This window comes from Mesoplodon bidens (assembly GCF_964165515.1).
Source record: "Mesoplodon bidens genome assembly, chromosome: 18".
Taxonomy (NCBI): Eukaryota; Metazoa; Chordata; class Mammalia; order Artiodactyla; family Ziphiidae; genus Mesoplodon; species Mesoplodon bidens.
Window position 1 is genome coordinate 31,531,131 of NC_138175.1, and position 12,341 is coordinate 31,543,471.

Genomic DNA, 12,341 nt, shown 5'->3' on the forward strand with positions numbered 1-12,341 from the left:
ATCAGACTTTAAAAGATAGCAGGATTTGATTTCAGGACTTCAACAGGACTGGGAGAGACAGAGACTCCACTCTTGGAGGGCACACACAAAGTGTGTGAGTTCTCAGAGTTTCTGCTGAGAAATCAGCTGTTACTTTACGGGAGTTCCCTTGTATGTTATTTGTCATTTTTCCCTTGCTGCTTTCAATAATTTTTCTTTGCCTTTAATTTTTGCAAGTTTGATTACTATATGTCTCGGCGTGTTTCTCCTTGGGTTTATCCTGTATGGGACTCGCTGTGCTTCCTGGACTTGGGTGGCTATTTCCTTTCCCACGTTAGGGAAGTTTTCGACTATAATCTCTTCAAATGTTTTCTCGGGTCCTTTCTCTCTCTCTTCTCCTTCTGGGACTCATCAAGAAAAAGAGGGAGAGGACTCAAATCAATAAAATTAGAAATGAAAAAGGAGAAGTTACAACAGACACTGCAGAAATACAAAGCATCCTAAGAGACTACTACGAGCAACTCTATGCCAATAAAATGGACAACCTGGAAGAAATGGACAAATTCTCTCAAAGGTATAACCTTCTAAGGCTGAACCAGGAAGAAGGAGAAAATATGAACAGACCAATCACAAGTAATGAAATTGAAACTGTGATTAAAAATCCTCCAACAAACAAAAGTCCAGGACCAGATGGCTTCACAGGTGAATTCTATCAAACATTTAGAGAAGAGCTAACACCCATCCTTCTCAAACTCTTCCAAAAAATTGAAGAGGAAGGAACACTCCCAAACTCATTCTATGAGGCCACCATCACCCTGATACCAAAACCAGACAAAGATACTACAAAAAAAGAAAATTACAGACCAATATCACTGATGAACATAGATGCAAAAAACCTCAACAAAATACTAGCAAACAGAATCCAACAGCACATTAAAAGGATCATACACCATGATCAAGTGGGATTTATCCCAGGGATGCAAGGATTCTTCAATATACGCAAATCAATCAATGTAATACACCATGTTAACACCTGAAGGATAAAAACCATATGATCATCTCAATAGATGCAGAAAAAGCTTTTGACAAAATTTAACACCCATTTATGATAAAAACTATCCAGAAAGTGGGTATAGAGGGAACCTACCTCAACATAATAAAGGCCATGTATGACAAACCCACAGCAAACATCATTCTCAATGGTGAAAAACTGAAACCATTTCCTCTAAGATCAGGAACAAGACAATGATGTCCACTCTCGACACTATTATTCAACATAGTTTTGGAAGTCCTAGCCACAGCAATCAGAGAAGAAAAAGAAATAAAAGGAATACAAGTTGGAAAAGAAGAAGTAAAACTGTCACTGCTGATGACATGATATTATACATAGAGAATCCTAAAGATGCCACTAGAAAACTACTAGAGCTAATCAATGAATCTGGTAAAGTTGCAGGATACAAAATTAATGCACAGAAATCTCTTGCATTCCTATACACTAACAACACAAGATCAGAAAGAGAAATTAAGGAAACAATCCCATTCACCAATGCAACAAAAACAATAAAATACCTAGGAATAAACCTACCTAAGGAGGTAAAAGACCTGTACTCAGAAAGCTATAAGACACTGGTGAAAGAAATCAAAGATGACACAAACAGATGGAGAGATATACCATGTTCTTGGATTGGAAGAATCAATACTGTGAAAATGACTATACTACCCAAAGCAATTTACAGATTCAGTGCAATCCCTATCAAATTACCAATGGCATTTTTTACAGAACTAGAACAAAAAAATCTTAAAATTTGTATGGAGACACAAAAGACCCCGAATAGCCAAAGCAGTCTTGAGGGAAAAAAACGGAGCTGGAGGAATCACGCTCCCTGACTTCAGACTATACTACAAAGCTATAGTAATCAAGACAATATGGTACTGGCACAAAAACAGAAATATAAATCAATGGAACAGGACAGAAAGCCCAGAGATAAACCCACGCACCTATGGTCAACTATTCTATGACAAAGGAGGCAAGGATATACAATGGAGAAAAGACGGTCTCTTCAATAAGTGGTGCTGGGAAAACTGGACAGCTACATGTACAAGAACTGGACAGCTACATGTACAAGAATGAAATTAGAACACTCCCTAACACCATACACAAAAATAAACTCAAAATGGATTAAAGACCTAAATGTAAGACCAGACACTATAAAACTCTTAGAGGAAAACATAGGTAGAACACTCTTTGACATAAATCACAGCAAGATCTTTTTTGACCCACCTCCTAGAGTAATGGAAATAAAAACAAAAATAAACAAATGGGACCTAATGAAACTTAAAAGCTTTTGCACAGCAAAGGAAACTATAAACAAGATGAAAAAACAACTCTCAGAATGGGAGAAAATATGTGCAAATGAATCAATGGATAAAGGATTAATCTCCAAAATGTATAAACAGCTCATGTAGCTTAATATTAAAATGAAAACAACCCAATCAAAAAATGGGCAGAAGACCTAAATAGACATTTCTCCAAAGAAGACATACAGATGGCCAAGACACACGTGAAAAGCTGCTCAACATCACGAATTATTAGAGAAATGCAAATCAAAACTACAATGAGGTATCACCTCACACCAGTTAGAATGGGCATCATCAGAAAATCTACAAACAACAAATGCGGGAGATGGTGTGGAGAAAAGGGAACCCTCTTGCACTGTTGATGGGAATGTAAATTGATAAAACCACTATGGAGAACAGTATGGAGGTTCCTTAAAAAACTAAAAATAGGGCTTCCCTGGTGGCGCAGTGGTTGAGAGTCCGCCTGCCGATACAGGGGACACGGGTTCGTGCCCCAGTCCAGGGAGATCCCACATGCCGCAGAGCGGCTGGGCCCGTGAGCCATGGCCGCTGAGCCTGCCCATCCGGAGCCTGTGCTCCGCAATGGGAGAGGCCACAACAGTGAGAGGTCCGCGTACCGCAAAAAACCCCCAAAAAACTAAAAATAGAATTATCATACGACCCAGCAATCCCACTACTGGGCATATACCCTGAGAAAACCATAATTCAAAAAGACACATGCACCCCAATGTTCATTGCAGCAGTATTTCCAATAGCCAGGTCATGGAAGCAACCTAAATGCCCGTCGACAGATGAATGGATAAAGAAGATGTGGTACATATATACAATGGAGTATTACTCAGCCATAAAAGGGAATGAAATTGGGTCATTTGTAGAGACGTGGAGAGATCTAGAGAATGTCCTACAGAGTGAAGTAAGTCAGAGACAGAAAAACAAATATCGTATTTTAATGCATGTATGTGGAATCTAGAAAAATGGTACAGATTCGGTTTACAAGGCAGAAATAGAGACACAGATGTAGAGAAGAAACGTATGGATACCAAGGGGGGAAAGTGACGGGGTGGTGGTGGTGGTGGAATGAATTGGAAGATTGGGATTGACATATATACACTAATATGTATAAAATAGATAACTAATAAGAACCTGCTGTATAAAAAATAAAATAAAATCCAAAAAAATAAAAATTAGCAGTATCTTTAAAAAAAAACTAGTCACATGTAGATGTTTTATTATCACTATAAAAAACGTGAAAAGTTTATTTCAAAAGACATATGCAAAATATGTACCCAATAATCTAAAACCAAGACGCTAGAGCATCAGTATAGCTTTGATCCTCCAATTACCAAGCATAAAATAGCAGTCTCCTTGGTGAAGGGGTATCGCCAAACCAGGTGTCTCTATGTCCCATGAGATCTTAAAACCAACGTGCCAAATATCAGGATCTCTGCCTTCGAGTTGAGGGTCATCCTCACTTTCCTCTTCAGGGTCTGTCAAAAGAGAAGAGAGTTGTCAGAAAGGAAATGTTTCATCTAAAGTTCCGGGTTTCGTAACAGTTACCTTAGGAATAACTGAGGTTTTAATAAAATATGGATAAGTGAACTATATACTCTTTTTACATCATATTTTTTTAAAAACACATTCTTTAGAATATTTTTTCACATGTCATTTATTTTTTAATCAAAAAAATCTGAAAATGGTGAGGAAATAACCACAGATACCAAAGGAAATGAAAGAAGATTATTTTGTTCAATGTAACTAAATTAGAAAATCTGGATAGGTTTTTAGGAAAACATTAATGACCAAAACTGACCCCAGAAGAGGTAGAAAAGCTTAAAAAAGCCAAAGAAGGTATAGGGGTGGTTGTCAAAGAACACAGGAGTAGAGAGCTGCAAAGGAGAATTCTATCAAAAAACTAAGAAGTGGGTAATTTCAATCCACTGTAAATTGTTCAAGAGCACAGAAAAAGAAAAGCGTTCAAATTCTTTTCATAAAGACAAAATACGTATCAAACTCCAAAGCAAGCACATGCATGTGTGTGTGCGCGCGCACACACACACACACCCCAGTCTCACATCTGAAAATCAATGCATAATTCTCAAATACAGTACAGATGGTCCCCAACTTAACGATTTTTCAACTTTACAATGGTGTGAAAGCAACATGCGTTCAGTCAAAACCATACTTCGAATTTTGAATTTCATCCTATCCCAGGCTAGCAACATGCAGAACAATACTCTCTTTGATGTTGGGCAGAGGCAGCTCCAAGTCAGCCACGTGATCAGAAGGGTGGAGAACTAATACACTTACAACCATTCTGTACCCATATAACCATTCTCATTTTCACTTTCAGTACAATATTCAATAAGTTACATGAGATATTCAACACTCCATTATAATATACTTTGTGTCTGATGATTTTGCTCAGCTGTAGGCTAATGTAAGTGTTCTGAGCAGGTTTAAGGCAGGCTAGGCTAAGGTATGATGTTCGGTAGGTTAGCTGTATTAAATGCAGCTGTGACTTATGATATTTTCAACTTACAATGGGCTTATTGGGAGATAACCCCATTGTAAGTCATGGAAGATCTATATAAGAAAACAGAATCCAAATCCAGCAGCATATTAAAAGGATAACTTTCCATGACCAAGTAGAACTTATTCCATGAGTACAAGGATAGTTCAATATGCAAAAGTCTATACTTGAAATTCATCATATTCATAGATGAAAACAAACAAACAACAGATATATGAGTCACCAGAATTACACAAATGTATGTGACAAAATATATCCTTTTGCGGTAAAAACCTCAATAAGATAGCAATGGGTGGCTAGTTCCTTAACATGATACAATACAGATCTATCTCAATCCCAAAGCCAGCATATTTTAATAGGGAAACATTAGAAACAGTCCCAAAGTTAAGACAATGCCCTTTATCACAACACTGACTCACTCAAACAAACGTAAAGACATATTATGTTCCTGGGAAATAAGACAAAACATCATGGAAATGACGGTTCTCCCTAGATCACCTATAAATTTGACACACACACAACAAAAATACCAACAGGATTGATTTTTTAGGTGAATGGGGCAGGTCACTAGACAAGCTGATTCTCTAATTCACATAGAAATATAAACAAGCAAGCACAGACATGGAATTTTTTTTGAACTATACAAAGAGCTCCTACACATCAGTAAGATAAAGATCAATTATCACATAGAAAAATGGACAAAAGTTGTAACGACAGAACACATAAAATGAGATGAGTTTGTAAACATATAAAAAGATGTTCAAACTTATTTATGTAAGAGAAATACAAAGCCATAATAGATATTTTTCACCTATCAGATCACAAAAAAATCAAGCACTTTGGTAAGATATGGTGTTAGTAAGAGTGCAGCAAAATGGCACATTTATATTCTCTGTAGAAGACTATTGGGCAATTCCTATCAAAATTACAAATACATAAACCCTTTGAACTTATAAGAATTCCACAATTCCACTTTTAGGAATGTATACTAAAATTCCTACTTGCAGAGGTCGCAAATTGAGTGAGGATATTTACTGTAATACTGTTTATAAGAGCAAAAGATCAGAATAACCTAAATATCCATCAATAAGTTTCTGGTTTAATAAATTATGAAATGTCCAAGTAATAAATACTATATAGCCACTAAAAGTAACATGAGTATGCACTGATAGAGAACTATCTGATATATTTTTAAGGGAAAGAAAGGCATAGGCTATAATTTGTGTAAAAAGTACAAACACACACATGTACATATATGTACATATAATATTTCTGGAAGGAAAGTCAAGACTGACTTTTCTGGGCAGAGAACTACATGGCTGGGATGAGGAGTGGGAGAGACGTAAAGGAAGTGGAAGGCAGACACTATGGTTCACCTACACTAATAGTCCTGCACTTACATAAAAACTTGTAAAAGTTCACCTAAGAAATATTTACTGAGCAGTTACTGTATACAAGGCACTGACCTGGGCACTTGGGGTATATCAGTAAATGAAACAAAGACCTAGACCCAGGGGAGCTTTCCTTCCAGGGGAGTTGTAAATGTTCATCACTGATTACTAAAAAAGGGAATATTTCAAATTCCATTAGACTTTAATCCACTAGACTCTGGTCTTCAAGGGCAGGGTCCATTTTTCTGTTTCATCCACATTTAGAGCCCCAGTGACTGGCATATAAAAAGCATCCAATGAACACCTGTACTAAATTGCCTGCTTAAAAACAGAAAGTTCTTTCAGTTCACACCATTCACGGTCCTTACTATGCTAGATGGCAGGAAAAGAAAATGTTAATTTTGGGGGGGGGGAACAAATGCAAATTAAATCAAATAATGTAATAAAGCGTGACACTGCTAAATTAGGACAGTTCTCAATATTAAAGAAATCTAGAGAAGAGACAGGTTCAATGAGGGTTCGAAAGGGTAGAGCAGAATTCTTGGAGAAGATCAAACTTGAAAGACAAGTACGGTTCAGACTCACAGAGGGCAGAGTACAAAAGATGTAAAGTTTTACGCCATCAAAATGGACAATAAACCATGTTTTACTTAGGCTGCATCATGGGCATGCCACACACACAATCCAAAAGTATGTGCTCCCAGATGGCACGTATTCACATACAGAGTCCCTAAATTCTGAACATCTTACTCGCCAGTAACTGTGCACCAGGGTCAGAGGCAGTAAAAGAAAGGAAAAAGAAACTCCCCTTTATAACTATTTGTTCCCATTACTTTGCAAAGGTATGGTGAAAAAAATCAGACCAGAAATCCAAGTTCATGGTCTCTTCAAAGAAGGAATGCTACCAGAACCATTACGGACACATGCAACTGTGGAGATCTTCAGTTCTCTAAGTTTGAATCTAAAATCTGGGACTTCCCTGGCAGCACAGTGGTTAAGAATCTGCCTGCCAATGCAGGGGACACTGATTCAAGCTCTGGTCCGGGAAGATCCCACATGCCGTGGAGCAACTAAACCTGTGCGCCACAACTACTGAGCCCGCGCACCTAGAGCCTGTGTTCCACAACAAGAGAAGCCACCACAATGATAAGCCTGCGCACCACAATGAAGACCCGATGCAGCCAAAAATAAATAAATAAATTTATTCAATAAAATAAAATAAATTCTGCCATAGGAACAGAATCTTACCTTTTGTCATATGCATTATTTCTGATACATATTTTCTCAAATACTCTTTAGTTAAGAGCAATTTTTAGCTAGACTTCTTTAAAGTCACAGAATTAAAAAGTCCAAAGGCATTTTCTAGGTTAATCCCAAAAACATTTTAAAGAGAGTCCTCTGGAACAGGAGTGACAAATACCTTATAGATCAGAGGACACAACGAATTCACTGGTTGTGGCTTTTCTGAGGACTGGTGTAGAATCACTCTGAAATTTTCTCTAGGCTCAGCAGGAAAGAGTGGTATGATTGATTACTGATGTCTGTCACAGGCACTTGAAGGGACCTAGCAGCATCAGAACTAGGTATTTGCTGTCCATGTCTGATGACATTTTCCAGGAAGTTCCTGTACATAATACACAGTTACACCTGAAAATACCAGAGTTTGCAAAACTAGATCCTATGGACCAGAAAAGAGCTCACGAAGATATATAGCTTGACCTTCACTATATTTTCTGAACAAATCTTACGTTAGTTGCCCACTGATAAAAGTGCTTTGTGTAAAAATACCAGTGTCCAGCTACTCTTGAATTATAAGCTCAAATATCACTGGGACAGTCACAAGTGGCTGCAGGTAAGAAGTAGCTGCCCGTTTTAGACAAGGCACTAGTGGCAGTCCCCAGTCAGCCACTTGACTCCTTTGCAGTACCTGCCTAGCCCCTACAGGCATTCAAGTCCATGAACCTTGCTCTAGCCTACAGGCAAATCAGGCCTATCCCCTGCTTTTATAAAGTTTAACAGGAACAGAGTCAGGACCATTCATTTGAATGCTGTCCACAGCTGCTTTCACACATAACAACAAGGTTGAGCAGCTAAGACACAGACCATAAGGCCCATAAAGCTGAAAATCTTTACTATCTGGTCCTTTATACAGAAAACACTTGCCAACTGCTGCTCTAGAGTCTTGATATCTGTGATTTGATAGAGATGCCTACAGCACATATTAGTGAAGAAGCCGAGGCTGAATAAAGTAATAATGATGCAATGTGACTAACACCTACTAATGTTGAAACCGAGCAGGGCCCTATGGGGCTCCCAGGCATGGAGGCCTTTTGGTCCCCCATTTCTTATAGGCAAGACTCCAGCCTCCATGACGTTCCCTGAGTTCCAAAGGGCAGATTCAAACAGTTGCTAATCAAGGGAGGAGCAGCCAGGAAACCACCTGAGGCCAGATTAAAGGGACCAGAGAAGGTCCTCAAGATTAGGAGACCACTGGAGACCCTGCACACACCCTAATCTTGTCAGCAACCCCACCCTTTAGAAACTCTGCAGAAGAAAGAACAATGCAAGACTGTTACTGCCTTGAACCTTATTGCATACCCCTGACCACGAGCCCCCGACTATAAGGCCTCCCCCTATTCCCCAAGGAGGGGGCACACTTGAGGCGCTAGCCTGCTGTGTTCCCCCCTTTGCCTGGCAAAGAATAAAGCCACCCTTTCTTTCCCCTCCAAAACTCTGTCTCTGTATCTCATTTCGGCACTGGTGTACAGGGAGCCAAGATTTTGGCAGCAGTGTCATGTGACTAATACCAGCATACAACATAATAAAGCAATTAATGCTAAATTATTTGATAAGATCAATTTAACAAAAGAATAGTGATATGAGAACTCAATATTTATATGTGTGATACCCCAAGGCTTTCAGGCTGCTTCATGCTAGAGGGTCCTAATGATAACAGATGTAGCAAGTAGCCCAAGAAAAAAGAATAGAGACATTTTAAGAAGGCTTGTCATACGTCCCTCCCTGGTCAAATCAATGACAACTTAACTTTAAAAACAAATGATTTTTAAACTACAAAGACAATGATTTTCAGGTAGTTTTAATGCCACCAAGTATGGACGTTCTAAAAAGGGATCATCTTTATAGGCTAACAGACTGGTTGACTACTTTCCCCTCTAAATTTCATCCTCACACTCTTCTCAATATGGAACCAATAAAGTCTTGAACAACAAACAGAGACAGTAATTGCAATCAGTGTTGCCTGATGTCTCCCATAAATCCAGCACCTTTGCAATGTGCTCATTAAAATAATGTTTTGTTGAAAGTTTGTTTCCTCCGTCAGTCAGCTGGGTAGGGAGGAGGGAAGCTGTATGTCTGATAAATTTTTTATTGCATAAATACAGTGTTGCCCACTTTCTCAATAAAATCAACTTGTAATTACCTATAGCAACTGCAACTGATTACTGTTCCCCTATGTTATTTTGGAAACAAGCAGAGGCAGTTGGCTCCTACTTGCCTTTGAACTTCGGTAACGTTGAAACGATTTTAAGTATCTCAATGTGTTTGGTGCATTCCCAGCTCCCACTAACCAAACTACTAAAGAAGTGAAAGATGTGACAAAATACAAAAGAAGACTAAGTTTAAAGGTCAAGTTTAAAATGTCCAAAACTGCCCCCGCCAAGTTAACCAATTTGATTTATTTATACTAACTAGTTTTTGAGACAAAATTAATTCCATTTAATAAAAGATAAATGCCATCAAATGTTTTGTTTCCATTCACAAAGCTGTATGCAAACAGTGTCGCATAGAAAACAAAGATAGAAGCCTGAGCACGAAAGTAGAGATGACAGTTCTAACCAAGTAAACTATATCACTTGAAATTCTCTACCGTATTTAACAGCATACACCATTAATAATGTATGTCAATAATTTCCCTGATATGTACATATATATTCATCAGCACCACACATTAAAGATTAGCCCTGGGCTTCCCTGGTGGTGCAGTGGTTGAGAGTCCGCCTGCCAATGCAGGGGACACGGGTTCAAGCCCTGGTTTGGGAAGATCCCACATGCCACGGAGCAACCAGGCCCATGAGCCACAATTACTGATCCTGCGCGTCTGGAGCCTGTGCTCTGCAACAAGAGAGGCCGCAATAGTGAGAGGCCTGCGCACCGTGATGAAGAGTGGCCCCCGCTTGCCGCAACTAGAGAAAGCCCTCGCACAGAAACGAAGACCCAGCACAGCCATAAATAAATAAATAAATAAATAAAATTAAAAACAAGCAAGCAAACAAGAACTATTCCCTTAAAAAAAATAGCCCTATTTCCTATTCCCTATTCCCTTAGCCAAGTGCTAAAATTCTAAGACTCTGGACCTGGCAACTATTTTCTGTTTCCTTAACCCTATACCTAGAGGGGCTTAAATAGCAGGTACCTTCCTATCCATGTCACAGATATCGAGGCAGGAGAAACCCAGAAGTTGCAGAGGGTCAGCTGGTGTACGGAGCCTAACGATGCTTTCTCTGTCCAGCACTGATCTATGACATTCCAGCTCCTGGGACAAGAAATCATTTTTAAAAATGGAGACAGAAAGTGAAAGGGGAAGGTATGAGGTTGGGAAGACACCTTCTAGAAGGGAAATGGCATGGTGGGTGTTTAGGAATGTAACTGATTCTGAGTTGTAAGAGTATTACATGAATGACATGGATTTGCAAGTGAAGAGGCTGGAGAGGCAGCGAGAGGCCAGGACATGGCGGGTTTTGTGAATCATGGTAAGCAAGCTAGACTTATACTGAGGGCAGTGGCAGACACTGATAATGACTTTTTCGTAGGGTCAGATCTGTTTTTCAGAATGATCCCCTGGGAAGGTAGATGCTTCTGTGTGCAGACTTTGGATAATTTTCCAGGATAGGTTTCCAAAGTAATGGCAAATGGCCTAAGCCAGAGAACATTTGGGAAACACTCCTGAAGGACTCTATTCCTTAGAAAGAAGGGTGGCTCAGGAAGAAGCCTTCCTCAAAGAGCTCTACCGGGCTTCCCTGGTGTCGCAGGGGCTTCCCTGGTGGCGCAGTGGTTGAGAGTCCGCCTGCCAATGCAGGGGACACGGGTTCGTGCCCTGGTCCAGGAAGATCCCACATGCCGCGGAGCGGCTGGGCCCGTGAGCCATGGCCGCTGAGCCTGCGCGTCCGGAGCCTGTGCTCCGCAATGGGAGAGGCCACAGCAGTGAGAGGCCTGCGTACCGCAAAAAAAAAAAAAAAAGAGCTCTACCATTTAAAAATGCTTTCCTTGATTGGTTGTGAGGAACAAGCAGTCAAGCTGGCTGCTAACACAGAGCACATTACTCAGCCACTGAGGAATGAATGGTCTGAAGAAATGGAGAATTCAGAAGTTGGAAAAAAGAAGAAAAAAAAAACAACACCCTCATCAGTCTCAGCTCAGAATCTATAACAAGAAGCTGCTCTAACATGTCTCGAAACAAGCAATCAGGACAAACGCAGTCCCCTGACACACATAAATTATAAAATTAATTATAAGTTTTCTAGGATTTCAGGAGAAATACTGAAAACTCTTTACTGAAAAATCTGAAGCCTTTCAACATGATGTCTGTCTCTGTCAGCTTTCAGATAAAGCATTTGAAAAAAAGTTTTTTGAAGATATAAATATTCACATACATAGGAGAAGCTCATTATATCATGTTTCATGGACTTGGGGGAATAAAGGGAAAGTGAGAAAAGGCGAGAAAAACTGCTCTGGGGGCTCTCGGCTAAAGCTTTAAGACCACGACATTATTTGAAATAAAACATGAAATGAGGAGAGGAAGCAGAAAGACTTCTCAAATAATACATTCCCCAAACCAAAACTTCGAACAATAGAGGTTGCAATTCTGTGGGCAACCTCAGGAAAGTATAGAGAGTGTCATGGAGCCCTAGAGGAAACCTTGATGTTGTAAACAGCATAGGAGACCAGAATCAAAGTGGATTAATCAAAAAAGAATAATGGTTTGTTTACCCAGCTTCAGGCAAAGCTTTATCCAGTGTTCAAAATACATGTCCAAGACCCAGTTTCTCTCCTTTCCAAAGCTCCTG

General features: G+C 39.5%; 1 protein-coding gene across 1 annotated transcript in view; it reads right to left on the bottom strand.

Annotated features, from left to right (window-relative positions):
• The window catches only part of FTO (FTO alpha-ketoglutarate dependent dioxygenase), a 372,235-nt gene that overhangs the window by 242,099 nt on the left and 117,795 nt on the right, over nt 1-12,341 (bottom strand). Inside the window, exon 4 of the mRNA XM_081216486.1 lies at nt 3,681-3,824. Within this exon, the coding sequence (XP_081072612.1) occupies nt 3,681-3,824 (144 nt within the window). The remainder of the gene's footprint in view (nt 1-3,680; nt 3,825-12,341) is intronic.